Consider the following 14,793-nt stretch of genomic DNA (forward strand, 5'->3'; position numbering starts at 1 on the left):
ACACTTTGCCAAAGAGCACATTGACTGGCCTAAAGAGAAATGGTGCAACATTTTGTGGACTGCTGAAAGTAAGATTGTTCTTTTTGGGTCTAGTGGACGGAGACAGTTTGTCAGATGACCCCCAAACACTGACTCCAAGCCACAGTACACTGTGAAGACAGTGAAGCATGGTGGCACAAGCATCATGATATGGGGATGTTTCTCATACTACGGTGTTGGGCCTATTTATCGCATACCAGGGATCATGGATCAGTTTGAATACATCAGAATACTTGAAGAGGTCATGATGCCTTATGCTGAAGAGGAAATGCCCTTGAAATGTTTCAACAAGACAACGATCCCAAACACACCGGTAAATGTACAACATCTTGGTTCCAGACCAACAAGATTGACGTTATGGAGTGGCCAGCCCAATCCCTGGATCTTAATCCAATAGAAAACTTGTGGGGTGACATAAAAATGCAGTTTCTGAGGCAAAACCAAGAAATAGAGAAGAACTGTGGAATGTAGTCCAATCATCCTGAGCTGGAATACCTTTTCACAGGTGCCAGAAGTTGGTTGACTCCATGAAACACAGATGTACAGCAGTTCTCAGAAACAGCGGTTATACAACTAAATATTAGTTCAGTGATTTAAAGGAAAGCAACGTTTTCAGTTTATATAGTGAATGTTCGAGTTTGTAAAAAAGAATACAAACACTGCTATTATTTTTTAACAGTCTAATATCCACTTTTCTTCAATTTTTTTAGAGGAACAATATAAATTTGATAAATTTTTTTCATGTTTTGATTTGAAATAGAATGTGTAGTGTTCCCAATGCATTTGTGTGTATGTAAATAAAATCTATTAGAAGGATTTTGAGCTTTATTCACTTTTTTTAAACACACTGCTATTATTGGAACACAACTGTATATGGATACATAAGTACTGAGATTGCCCAGCTGTATGCCTGTGTTCTAGTTTCATTTCTTGTCTGACCTGTGAAGTATCCGCCCCTGTACAGGAGGAATAACAGTGGTGTCAGCAGCTAGGCAGCCCAGTCTCTCCAGGCACCTAGGAATCTGCAAAAGAGCTTTTCCCACGCAAAGAAGTCCAGGGGCCACAAACAAGGCCCCCGGAATCATGTCAGACCCCACAGTCACTGCCTTCCTGACCAAGGTGCTTTGCTCACAAGGTGGTCGACTGCCCAGGCAACTGCTGCCTGAATTCTTGGAGCTTCCTACCCAGCAAATAGAGGAGATACTGCAGGATGAACCTCAGAAGTTTACGATGGTTGGGGAACTGATCTTGGCCCGAAACCCTGTGAGGATCTGTGCCAAATATTTCAAGAATGAACCAGAGGAGGAGTGTGACAAGCTGCACCTATGCCGACACTATCTGCAGGGCAAATGCTGGCCTGGCAAGAGGTGGGTTATTTGGGAATAATGTACAGGGCAAGAGGTTGGTGATCCAGTAGTATTATGGAAGGCAAGAAGTGGGTGACCTGGAAGTAAAATATAGGTGAAAATTAGAATATTGTGCAAAAGTCCATTTATTTCACTAATGCAAATTAAAAGGAATTGCATTAATGCAGCTTAAAATTAGAATTTTGTGAAAAGGTTCAATATTCTAGGCTCAAAGTGTCACACTCTAGTCAGCTAAATTATCCATATGCCCTGAGCAAAGGGCACCTGAGATCATGACTTTGGGGTTTTCATAAGCTGCAAGCCATAATCATCCAAATTATAAGAAATAAAGGCTGGGAATATCTCGCTTTGCATGTAATGAGTCTCTCATATGTTAGTTTCACCTTTTAAGTTGCATTACTGACATAAATGAACTTTGCACGATATTCAAATTTTTCGAGTTTCAACTGTATAGTTTAGGTGTTGGTCGACCCTAGAGTAGCATACAGTTAAGAAGTTAGGTGACCTATAATCAATGTATAGGGCAAAATATGGGTGCCCCAGGAATAATGTACAGGGCAGTAATGTTCAAGGCAGGTAGTGGTTGACCCAAGAGTAAAGTTCAGAGCAGGAGATGGATGACTTGTGAGTTCTGTACAGGGCAAAGGGTGGGTGACCTGAGAGTAATATATACAACAATTTATAGGGCAGAAAATAGGTGACCAAGAAGTAACGTACAGTACAGAGGGTGATTGTTCAGAGAGTAATGTACAGGACTGGGGTGGGTATCCAGAACTAAGAGGTGGGTTACCTAGAAGCAATGTACAGGACAAAAGGTGGGTAACCCAGGAAGAATGTACAGGGAAGGAGGTGGATGACCCAGCAGTAATGTACAGGGCAGAAGCTGGGTGACTTGGGAGTATTGTTTAGGCCAGGTACTGGTTGACCTGAGAGTAATGTACATGGCAGGAGGTAGGTGCCCCGGAAATATTGTGCAGAGCAGGAGGTGAGTGATACAGGAATAATGTGTAGAAGGCTAAAGGTGGGTGACCTGGAGAATAATATACAGTCTAGGACAATTTATCGGGTAGGTTGTAGGTGACCTGCTAGTAATGCACAGCGCAGAAGATAGGTGGCCACTAAATGATGTTCAGTGCAGGGATCTGCAAAATATGGCTACTGTACACGTTACATCTGCATTTTTGCAGACCCATTAACTTCAATGAGTCCTTGGTCCGCATTTTTCAGCCAAGTATAGGACATGTACTATGTTTTTGTGGAATGGACATATGGATGCAGAAAGCACGTGGGTATGCTTTCCGTATCTTTATTCCCGCAGATAGATAGAATATGTCCTCAAAATGTAAACCAAGGATCCATTGAAGTCAATAGGTTCGCCCAAAAAAGCAGACACCACATGGACCGCATCTGTATTTTGAGGAGTCGCTGTTTGTGAACCACAAAACGAACACTGTCATGCTCATGAGGCCTTACATTCATTTACATGGGATAGTCACATCTTGATAGTGGCTATGACAGTAATCAGCCATAGATAAGACATAACAAAACGTGTGAGCATTAGGCCTCTTGCAGACAAACGTAAGGGCTGCGTGCCCGTGCTGTGGGGCGCAAATTACGGTCCGCAATACACGGGCACCGAGCGTGGGGCAGCCGCATGCGGATCACAGACCCATTCACTTGAACGGGGTCCACGATCTGTCCGTTCCGCAAAAAGATCGAACAAGTTCTATCTTTTTGAGGAACGGAAGCACTGAACAGAACACCACAGAAGCACTCCGTAGTGCTTCTGTGGGGTTCCGTTCCGTGCTTACGTTCCGCATCTCCGGATTTGCAGACCCAAGTCAATTGGTCCGCATCCGTGATGCGGAATGCACACAGAACGGTGCCCATGTATTGCGGATCCGCAATATGGCAACTGGACACCTACGTTCGTCTGCAAGAGACCTTACAATAGTCCTTCTCCATGTGGTGCAGGAAATATTCATACATGAGACCTGCTCACCACAAATCGTCAGACAGTATCACACTTGATAGGGTTAGATACTTTAGCTTAGCAGACTGTATCACCCATGATAGGGTGAGATACAAACGGCCCAGCAGATGTGTTTCTTCCATTTCAGGCCACAGTGCAAGCTCTCGCATGATGTTTTATCAGATCATAACCGGTTGGTTTTAAAAGCCAATGAGATTATTGGACAGAATGAAGAGGAGCTAAAAGTCCTCCTGTTCCAGAATGACCACCAACTGCTGCCGGAGGTAAGTACAACACAACAGCTCAGATATACCATAAATCTCTGAGGCAAAGTGAAATGATTAATTGGAAGATGAAAACATTGCAAGAAGAGATCATCATAACTTTATGAAAAACTATTAAAGTTTAACCACTAGAATAAGAAAATGTGAACATCAAAAACATATAACATAGTAATTTAGATTGTAAAGATAAAAAAGACTATACTAAAAGTTAATCTCATGATCTTATTTGATAGCAGCTGCCTGACGCTGGTTCCCACAATTAAAGGGGTTGCCTCATCATAGACAATGGGGGCATGTCGCTAGGATATGCCCCTATTGTCTTATAGGTGCTGGTCCCATCGCTGGGACCCGCACCTATATCGAGAACAGAGCCCCGAAAGTGAAGGAGGGCGCATTGCGCAAGCGCAGCCGCCCTCCATTCATTTTCTATGGGGCCGGTGAAAATATTTCCGTCAGTCCCATAGAAATGAATAGGAGCGGGGGGAGCCGACTTGGTGGTTGCTGGACCAGAGTCCTCCAACCACCACCTTGCGGGGCTCCATTCTCTATATAGGTGCGGGTCCCAGCGGTGGGACCTGCACCTATAAGACAATGGGGGCATATCCTAGTGATATGCCTCCATTGTCTATTATGAGACAACCCCGTTAACTTTACTGTAAACTAAGTTTTTTTCCAAGTGTAAAGCCTCTTTCACAAATCAAGGTTTTGGTCAGGGATTTCCATCACTGATTGTAAGCCAAAACCAGGATTGGAGCCTCCACAGACATAAGGTCTAAGGGAAAAGTCTGCACCTATTCTGTGTTTAGAGCCACATCTGTTTTTGGCTCAAAATTACTGATGGAAATCACTGACCAAAAACTGATGTGTAATTGAGGCATTACCTAGTATTTTACTACTTAGTATGTACAGCTGACTTGCATTATTCCTTCCTATGTGCATAACCTTACATTAATCATTGTACATTTCTGCCCAAGCCTCCCATCTATCCATATACATCTGTAGCAGTATAGTTTCCTCTTTTGTGTTAACCCCACTAAAAAAATTCCAAATATATTAAAGAGAATAGTGACCAACACTGCCCCCTGTGGTACCCAAGTAGTATTAGTGACCATCCTTAGAGGGGTTATCCACACTTTTTCAACAGACCCAATCAGAGTGTTTAGACCCACAGTGAGGCTTATACTTACCTGGTCCCCGCCACTTGATTCTGGCTACATCAATGCACGGCCGCAACTGCAGTTCCCACGGCTGCAAGCGTCATGTGACCTCTGAAGCCAATCACTGGCTGCAGTGGTTACCTGTTACCCGTTCGACATATGACCCAGTGACGTACCGCATTGGTGACAGGTGACCACTGCAGCAGTCACGTGATGCGTTCAACAGGATGTTGATTCCCAGAACCATGGGAACTGTGGAGGACGGCCATGGAGTAATACAGCCGGAAACCAGCAGAGGAGACCAGGTAAGTGTAAGACCCACTGCAGGGCCAGTCACTCTGTAGAGGTATGTTAAAAAAGTCCAGTGCTGGATAATCCCTTTAATGCATGTACCATTAATAGGCAATACAAATAAAGCAAATCCTTACATATAAAAGTCAGAAAGAACTGCTGGAAGCTGGTTAATCCCTTCCTGTTTTGAGGACTGAAGCTACTTCAAGGTCCTGTACAGTACATACAATGGGGCTCATTTACTAAACACTGGTGTTTTACACAGTAAAGCCTCATTCACACAACAGTGTTTTGGTCAGTGTCGATTTCTATCGCTGATTGTGAGCCAAAACTAGGATTGGTGCCTCCACAGACATAAGGTATTAGGCCTCATGCACACGACGTTGTTCTGGTCCGCACCCAAGCCGCAGTTTTTGCGGCTTGGGTACGGACCCATTCACTTCAATGGGGCGCAAAAGATGCGGACAGCACTCAGTGTGCTGTCCGCATCCGTTGCTTCGTTCCGTGGCCCCTTCTGTTTTGCAGACAAGAATAGGCATTTCTACAATAGGCCGTCTGTTCCGTTCCGCAAATTGCGGAAGGCACACGGGCGGCTTCCGTGTTTTGCGGATCCGCAATTTGCGGACCGCAAAAAAACTGAACGGTCGTGTGCACGAGGCCTAAAGAAAAGATCTGCATCTCTTCTGTGTTTAGTTTTTGGTTTTGGCTCGCAATCACTGATGGAAATCACTGACTGAACCCTGAAGTGTGAATGAGGCTAAAGATGCGAACGGTTTATTAATGCCTCATTCACACATAAGTGATTTCTATCAAAACCAGGTGCGGCTCTAAACACAGAACAGGTGCTGATCTTTTCCTTATACCTTCTCTCTGTGGAGCCTCCAATCCTGCTTTTGGCTCACAATCACTGATGGAAATCACTGAGCAAAACACTGACGTGTGAATGAGGCTAAGACCTCATGCACACGACCGTTGTGTGCATCTGCGTCCGTTCCGTCATTTTTCACAGTTTAGCGGAGGTCCCATTCATTTATATGGAGCTGTAAAAAAAAAAGTGATAGTCCTCCGCTTTTTCTCCGCGTCCGTGATTCCAGTCCGTCAAAAAAACATAACCTGTCCTATTCTTGTCAGTGGAAAACAGAGGACGGACCCATTCAAGTCAATGGGTCAGTCAAAAAAAACGGATGCACAACTAGTATGACATCCGTGTCCACGTCCATGTCCGTTTTTTTTCTACAAGACCTTGGTGCAACAAAATTACACTTTTCATTAACCTTCCTTTTTTTTCCCCTGTCAGACAAAAAAAAAAAGGAAGACACAAGGAAACACAACTGAAGCAAAATCGGACACGGACCACTGAAGCCAAATCACTGACGTGTGCATGAGGCCTTAAGGGCACTTTCACACTAGCGTTAAAGTTTTCCGGTATTGAGTTCCGTCACAGGGGCTCAGTACCGGAAAAGAACCGGATCAGTTTGATCCTAATGCATTCTGAATGGAAAGCAATCTGTTCAGTATACATCAGGATGTCTTCCTTTCCGTCCCTTATACGGTATTTGGCCGGAGAAAATACTGCAGCATGCTGCGGTATTTTCTCCGGACAAAATTCCGGAACACTTGCCAGAATGCTGGATCCGGCATTAATTTCCATTGAAATGTATTAGTGCTGGATCCGGCATTAAAATGACCACATTGACGGATCCGGTCTTCCGGTCTGCGCATGCGCAGACCTTTAAAAATGTGAAAATAAATAAATACCGGATCCGTTTTTCCAGGTGACACTGGAGAGACGGATCCGGTACTTCAATGCATTTGTCAAACAGATCCGGATTCGTAAACAAATGCAATCCGTTTGCATGTGGATTTCTGGATCCGGCAGGCATTTACGGCAACGGAACTGCCTGCCGGAATCCAACAACGCAAGTGTGAAAGGGGCCTAAGAGGCTCAGGTGGATGCTGCTTAATAAATTTGTTACATCTGTGACAGCTGTGCATCAAAAAGTGAAACCTATGACAGACGATTTTTGCAAATCCCAGGCCGATTTTTGTAAATCTGACATGTGTCACTCTATGTGGTAATAATTTTGGAATGCTTTTACTTATCCAAGCCAATCTGACACATCATACTTCATGACAGTGGTAAATTTGAGCCAATATATTTCACCTTTATTGATAAAATACTCCAAAATTTACCCAAAATTTAGAAAATTTCCCAATTTTCAAAATTATATTTTTTCGACTTTTAAAACAGATAGTAATTACTCATAAAATAGTTATCAACCAACATTCCCCATATGTCTGCTTTATGATAGCATCATTTAGTAAATGTTAGATTTTCTAAGAAGGCTTAAAAGTTTAGAAGCCATTTTTCAAATTTTCCACAAAATTTCCAAAACCATTTTTTTTAAGCACCATTTCAGTTATAAAGTGAATTTGAGGGGCTTATGTAGAGGAAACCACCCATAATTGACACCCCTCAAATTATTTAAAACTGATGTCACACACTTTGTTAACCCTTGAGGTGTTCCATAAGAATTAAAGGAAAATGGAGGTAAAATTTTATATGTTAATAATTTTTTTCTTTCAACACAGCAAGGGTTAACAGCAAAATAAAACTCAATATATATTATGCTGATTCTGCAGTTTACATAAATACCCCATATGTGTCAGTAAACTGCCCTATGGGCACGTGGCAGTGGTCAGAAGAAAAGGAGCGCCATATGGATTTTGGTGGCAGATTTTGCTAGAATGTTTTTTAGACACCATTTTGTATTTGAAGAGACCCTCACGTATCCCTACAGTGGAAACCCTTAAAAAGTGACTCAGTTTTGGAAACTACACCCCTTTAAGAATATATTAAAGGGGGTACTGAGCACTTGGACCCCCTAAGCGTTTTACAGAATTTGGAAACACTTGGCTGTGAAAAGGAAAAGTTTCATTTCTTCCAAGAAAATGTTGCTTTATTCCCAAATTTTTCATTTTCACAAGGGGTAACAGGAGAAAAAGCACCCCATAATTTGTTACCAATTGTCTCCTGAATATGGCAACACCCCATATGTGGTGGTAAACTGCTGTGAGAGCATATGGCAGGACACAGAAGGGAAGAAGTGCCATATGGCTTTTGCAGCGCAGATTTTAATGGATTGGTTTACAGGTGCCATTGGTTTTTATTTGTTAAGTGATGTCTTATGTGGGGGCTAATTTTTTGCTTGATAAGGTGATGTTTCCATTGGTACCATTTTGGGGTACATAAGACTTTTTGATCACATGGTATTACACTTTTTGTGAGGCAAGGTGAAAAAAAATGGCTGTTTTGGCATTTTTTAAATTTTTTTACAGCATTCACCTGAGGGGGCATATAATGTGATATTTTTATAGAGCAGGTTGTTACAGACACGGCAATACATAATATGTCTATCATTTTTATTTTTGTTACGTTTTACACAGTGAAAGCCTTTTTGAACAGAATAAAATCTTGTTGTTGTGTTGCCATTTTCTGAGAGCCATAGTTTATTTTTATTTTTTGGCCAATTGTCTTAGGTAGGATCTCATTTTTTGCAGGATGAGATTACAGTTTGATTGGTACCATTTTGGGGTACATAAGACTTATTGATTGCTTGGTATTACACTTTTTGTGAGGCAAGGTGAAGAAAAATGGCTGTTTGTGCATAGTTTTTTTTTACATTTTTTATAGCATTCACCTGAGGGGGCATATAATGTGATATTTTTATAGAGAAGGTTGTTACGGATGTGGCAATACCTAATATGTCTATAATTTTTATTTTTATTAAGTTTTACACATTGATAGCCTATTTGAACAGAATAAAATCTTATTTTTGTGTTGCTATTTTCTGAGAGCCATATTTTTTTATTTTTTGGGAGATTGTCTTAGGTAGGATGTCATTTTTTGCGAGATGAGATGATGGTGTGATTGGTACCATTTTGCGCTAAATACACCTTTTTGATCAGTAAGGTGACCAGAAAATGGCTGTCTTGGCACTGTTTTTATTTTTATTTTTTTACGGCATTCACCTGACTGGGTGGATAATGTGATATTTTTATAGAGCCAATCGGTACAGACGCGGCGATACCTAATATGTCTACGTTTCTCTTTTTCCCTGTTTTTTTACTTTATTTTTGGAAGGACACTTTTCTTTACTTTAAACTTTTAATTTTTTTGTAAAACTTTATTTTTATTACTTCTTTTTTAACCCTTTCATAACCAAGGGTCATTGATGCCCCAGTGTCCAGGTCAAAATTTACAAATCTGACATGCGTCACTTTATGTGGTAATAGCTTTGGAACACTTTTACTTATCCATGCCATTTTGAGATTGTTTTCTCGTGACACATTGTACTTCATGATAGTCATATATTTGAGTCAATATATTTCACCTTTATTTATGAAAAAATCCCAAATTTACAAAAAAAATGGAAAAATTCACAATTTTCCAAATTTTAATTTCTCTGCTTCTAAAACAGAAAGTCATACCTAATAAAATATGTATTACTTAACATTCCCCATATGTCTAATTTATGTTGGCATCATTTTGGAAATGTCATTTTATTTTTTTAGGACGTTAGAAGGCTTAGGCTCCTTTCACACCTGCGTTCAGGTGTCCGCTCGTGAGCTCCGTTTGAAGGGGCTCACAAGCGGCCCTGAACGCAGCCGTCTGGCCCTAATGCATTCTCAGTGGAGGCGGATCCACTGAGAATGCATCCGTCTGCCAGCGCTCAGCCTCCGCTCCGCTCAGTGAGCGGACACCTGGACGCTGCAAGCAGCGTTCGGGTGTCCGCCTGGCCGTGCGGAGGCGAGCGGATCCGTTCCGACTTATAATGGAAGTCAATGGGGACGGATCCGCTTGAAGATGACACCATATGGCTCAATCTTCAAGCGGATCCGTCCCCCATTGACTTTCAATGTAAAGTCTGAACGGATCCGCTCAGGCTACTTTCACACTTAGAAATTTTTCTAAGTTATAATGCAGACGGATCCGTTCTGAACGGAGCCACCGTCTGCATTAATATGAGCAGATCCGTTCAGAACGGATCCGATCGAACGCTAGTGTGAAAGTAGCCTTAGAAGTTTAGAAGCAATTCTTACAATTTTTAAGAAAATTTCCAAAACCCACTTTTTAAGGACCAGTTCAGGTCTGAAGTCACTTTGTGGGGCTTACATAGTGGAAACCCCCATAAATGACCCCATTGTAGAAACTACACCCCTCAAGTTACTCAAAACTGATTTTACAAACTTTGTTAACCCTTTAGGCGTTCCACAAGAATTAAAGAAAAATGGAGATGAAATTTCTAAATTTCACTTTTTTGGCAGATTTTCCATTTTATAAAAATAACAAACAAAAACTCAATATTTATTACCCTGATTCCGCGGTTTACATAAACACCCCACATGTGGTCGTAAACTGCTGTACGGGCACATGGCAGGGCGCAGAAGGAAAGGAATGCCATGTGGTTTTTGGAAGGCAGATTGTGCTGGATTGGTTTTCTGAACGCCATATGTTTTTTATTTTTCTGCCGATCGTTTTGTGCAGGGGCTCGTTTTTTGCAGAAAGTGTTGAGGTTTTTATTGGTACCATTTTTGGGTACATAGGATTTTTTGATCATTCATTATTACACTTTATGGAAAAAAATTGGCTGTTTTGGAAAAGTTTTCATTTATTTATTTTTACAGCGTTCATCTGAGGAGTTAGGTCATGTGATAGTTTTATAGAGAAGATCGTTACGGACGTGGCAATACCTAATATGTATACTTTTTCTTATTTATTTAAGTTTTACACAATAATAGCATTTCTGAAACCAAAAAAATGATGTTTTAGTGTCTCTATAGTCTGAGAGCCATAGCTTTTTTAGTTTTTGGGCGATTGTCTTAAATAGGGTATCATTTTTTGCGGGACGAGGTGACGGTTTGATTGGTACTATTTTGGGGGTCATAAGCCTTTTTGATCGCTTGCTGTTGCACTTTTTGTGATGTAAGGTGACAAAAATAGCTTTTTTTTTTATGGTGCTTATCGGACGGGGTCTACCAGGTGATATATTTATAGAGGCGGTCGTTACGGACGCGGTGACACCTAATATGTGTATTTTATTTTATTTTTTCATTTTTTTATAGGAAAAGGCAATTTCTTTTTTTAATTTACATTTTTATTTATTTTTTTATTTTTCATTTTTATTATTTTCACTTTCTTTTTTTTTCAAGTCCCTCTTGGATCATGAAGATCCAGTGGGGCTGATGGCTGTACTATACTTTGCAATGCACTTGCCATGGCAACCATCGGGTGCTGCAATCACAGCGCTGCAGCCCCGATGGTTGAGAGCGCTTGGATTAAAGAGCTGGTTTGATGTTTAGATACGTGGTAGCTGCACGGGGTATGTGCAGCTATCACGTATATATACAGATTGCGGTCGGGAAGGGGTTAACTTTATTTTTGTCCCACTCTGGGACTTCAAATTTTGGGGGTCTGATCACCTTTACAATGCCAGCCGTATTGTAATGCATTGACTGTAAAAGTGTATTATTCTATGTAATACACTTCAGCCTGCTTCCTGTGAGATCCAGGGCCGTCCAAGCCATCGGGTCACCGTCACAGCAGTGCGGCATGGCAAGATACGGCACGGCAGCGCGGCAGTGCAAGGGTTAATGCACCGACATGGGTGTTTTCACTGATGCCGGCACATACAGCAGGGGTCCGGCTATCAGTCACTGCCGGACCCTTGCAGTTGATCGTGCGGGCGCAGGAGCTGTACGGCGCTGGGATTTGTGACCCTGTTTCCAGCGCCGTACATGTACGGCGCTGGTATCCTACGGGTTAAAAGTGAATGAACAGAAGAGAATTCTAAATCCAATCAATATTTAGTGTGACCGCCCTTTGCCTTCGGAACAATAACAATTCTTCTAGAGCTCTCTAGAACAGGGTTCAGGAACCTCCAGTTGTTCTGAAACTACAACTCCCAGAATCCACCTTTCACTTCTATAGGAGTTACAATAACAGCCAAGTGTGCATGCTGGGAGTTGTAGTTTCACAGCAGCTGGTGTGCAGAAGGTTGCTTATCCCTGCTCTAGGGGTATCATCACTTCCAGGATTCATTTTTTAGGCCTCATGCACACGACTGTTGTTTTGGTCCACTTCCGAGCCGCAGTTTTTGCAGCTTGGATGCGGACCCATTCACTTCAATGGGGCCGCAAAAGATGCATACAGCACTCCGTGTGCTGTCCGCATCCGTTGCTCCGTAAAAAAATGCAACCTGTCCCATTCTTGTCCGTTTTGCGGACAATAATAGGCAGTTATATCAATGGCTGTCCGTGCCGTTCCAGAAATTGCAGAACGCACATGGACGCCATCTGTGTTTTGCGGATCACAAAACACACAACGGTTGTGTGCATGAGGCCTTACGCTGAAGATACTGTACGTTTACTTAATATAACTAATATAATTACTATAATACTGCCTCCTATGTACAAGAATATAACTACTATAATACTGCCTCCTATGCACAAGAATATAACTACTATAATACTGCCTCCTATGCACAAGAATATAACTACTATAATACTGCCTCTATGTACAAGAATATAACTATTGTAATACTACATCTTATACACAAGAATATAACTACTATAATACTGCCCCCTATGTACAAGAATATAACTACTATAATACTGCCTCCTATGTACAAGAATATAACTATTGTAATACTACCTCCTATGTACAAGAATATAACTATTGTAATACTACATCTTATGCACAAGAATATAACTACTATAAGGTTATGTCTACATGACATTTGTCAGTCACGCGAAAGATAGGGCACAACTACACTGCAACATTTGTAGCGCAACATTTTGTTGCACCAATGTCGCGCGACAATTTTTATAATGGCAGTCTATGGTGTTGCACTGCAACATGCAACATGCTGCGACTGCGACGCAACAGTCGCAAAAAAATCCATCTCGAATGGATTTTCTTCGACTGTTGCGTTGCAGTCGCAGCATGTTGCAGTGCGACACCATAGACTGCCATTATAAAAATTGTTGCGCGACATTAGTGCAACAAAATGTCGCGCGACAAATGTTGTCGTGTAGACGTAGCCTAATACTGCCTCCTATGTGCAAGAATATAACTACTATAAAACTGCCTCCCATGTACAAGAATATAACTACTATAATACTGTCTCCTATGTACAAGAATATAACTATTATAATACTGCCTCCTAGGTACAAGAATATAACTACTATAATACTGCCTCTATGTACAAGAATATAATTACTATAATACTACCACTATGTACAAGAATATAACTGCTATAATACTGTTATCTGTATATAAGAATATACCTTTACCTTGTTTCCTGCAGGTTTGTATGAACTATCTGCATGACACATGTGATCTCGGTAAGGATTGTACACGGCTTCACATTTGTGGTTTCTTCACATGAGGAGAATGTAATCATCGCATCTGTAAATTTTCACACTACCTCCTGGAGTTCAGTTCGGACTTAATCAACCACAGTCGTATATCTGAGGTGTCTATTCAGAACTTTCAGATGCTATGTACTGTGAAACACAATGAACGCCTTCAGTCACTGAGGGTAGAGGGAAAATAAGAAGCATCTGCAGTACCAGGCCACTGCAAAGGTGATAAAATGTTGTATTGTCAAGTAAAGCATTGTGATTTACATAATTTGTATACCTGATAGCATTGTATGGACAGTTTAGGGTTAACCACCCGGGTTCACTTTCCTACGTTGCCAGCAGATGGTCCGAGGAATCATCTTTTTAGTTTAGTCAGTAGAGAGTAGTGAGTCTAGCTGTGCCACAGCAAGGGTCTACATCAGTAAGCTCCTCAGAACTAGGCTGGAGCTCAGAGAACCTTCATCCCTGATACTTCTACAGCCAAGGAACATACTTTATCATCAAAAGTAGAGTTGAGCGAACACCTGGATGTTCGGGTTCGAGAAGTTCGGCCGAACATCCCGGAAATGTTCGGGTTCGGGATCCGAACCCGATCCGAACTTCGTCCCGAACCCGAACCCCATTGAAGTCAATGGGGACCCGAACTTTTCGGCACTAAAAAGGCTGTAAAACAGCCCAGGAAAGAGCTAGAGGGCTGCAAAAGGCAGCAACATGTAGGTAAATCCCCTGCAAACAAATGTGGATAGGGAAATGAATTAAAATAAAAATTAAATAAATAAAAATTAACCAAAATCAATTGGAGAGAGGTTCCATAGCAGAGAATCTGGCTTCCCGTCACCCACCACTGGAACAGTCCATTCTCAGATATTTAGGCCCCGGCACCCAGGCAGAGGAGAGAGGTCCCGTAACAGAGAATCTGTCTTCATGTCAGCAGAGAATTAGTCTGCATGTCATAGCAGAGAATGAGGCTTCACGTCAGCCACCACTGCAACAGTCCATTGGCATATATTTAGGCCCAGCACCCAGGCAGAGGAGGGAGGTCCCGTAACAGAGAATCTGTCTTCATGTCAGCAGAGAATTAGTCTGCATGTCATAGCAGAGAATCAGGCTTCACGTCAGCCACCACTGCAACAGTCCATTGGCATATATTTAGGCCCAGCACACACACAGGCAGAGGAGAGAGGTCCCGTAACAGAGAATCTGGCTTCATGTCAGCAGAGAATCAGTCTGCATGTCATAGCAGAGAATGAGGCTTC

The 14,793-nt window shown here is 41.8% G+C and overlaps 1 protein-coding gene across 1 annotated transcript; it reads left to right on the forward strand.

Moving 5' to 3' along the window:
- Positions 1-1,027: 1,027 nt before the first annotated feature.
- ZC3HAV1L (zinc finger CCCH-type containing, antiviral 1 like) lies at positions 1,028-14,040 on the forward strand. Its single transcript, XM_044277969.1, has 3 exons — positions 1,028-1,406; positions 3,527-3,662; positions 13,480-14,040. The coding sequence occupies exons 1-3, from the start codon at positions 1,123-1,125 to the stop codon at positions 13,558-13,560; spliced, it is 501 nt and encodes a 166-aa protein (XP_044133904.1). The 5' UTR covers positions 1,028-1,122; the 3' UTR covers positions 13,561-14,040.
- The last annotated feature ends 753 nt before the right edge of the window (positions 14,041-14,793 follow it).

The sequence above is a fragment of the Bufo gargarizans genome, chromosome 2 (genome assembly GCF_014858855.1).
Source record: "Bufo gargarizans isolate SCDJY-AF-19 chromosome 2, ASM1485885v1, whole genome shotgun sequence".
In the NCBI taxonomy this organism is placed as follows: Eukaryota; Metazoa; Chordata; class Amphibia; order Anura; family Bufonidae; genus Bufo; species Bufo gargarizans.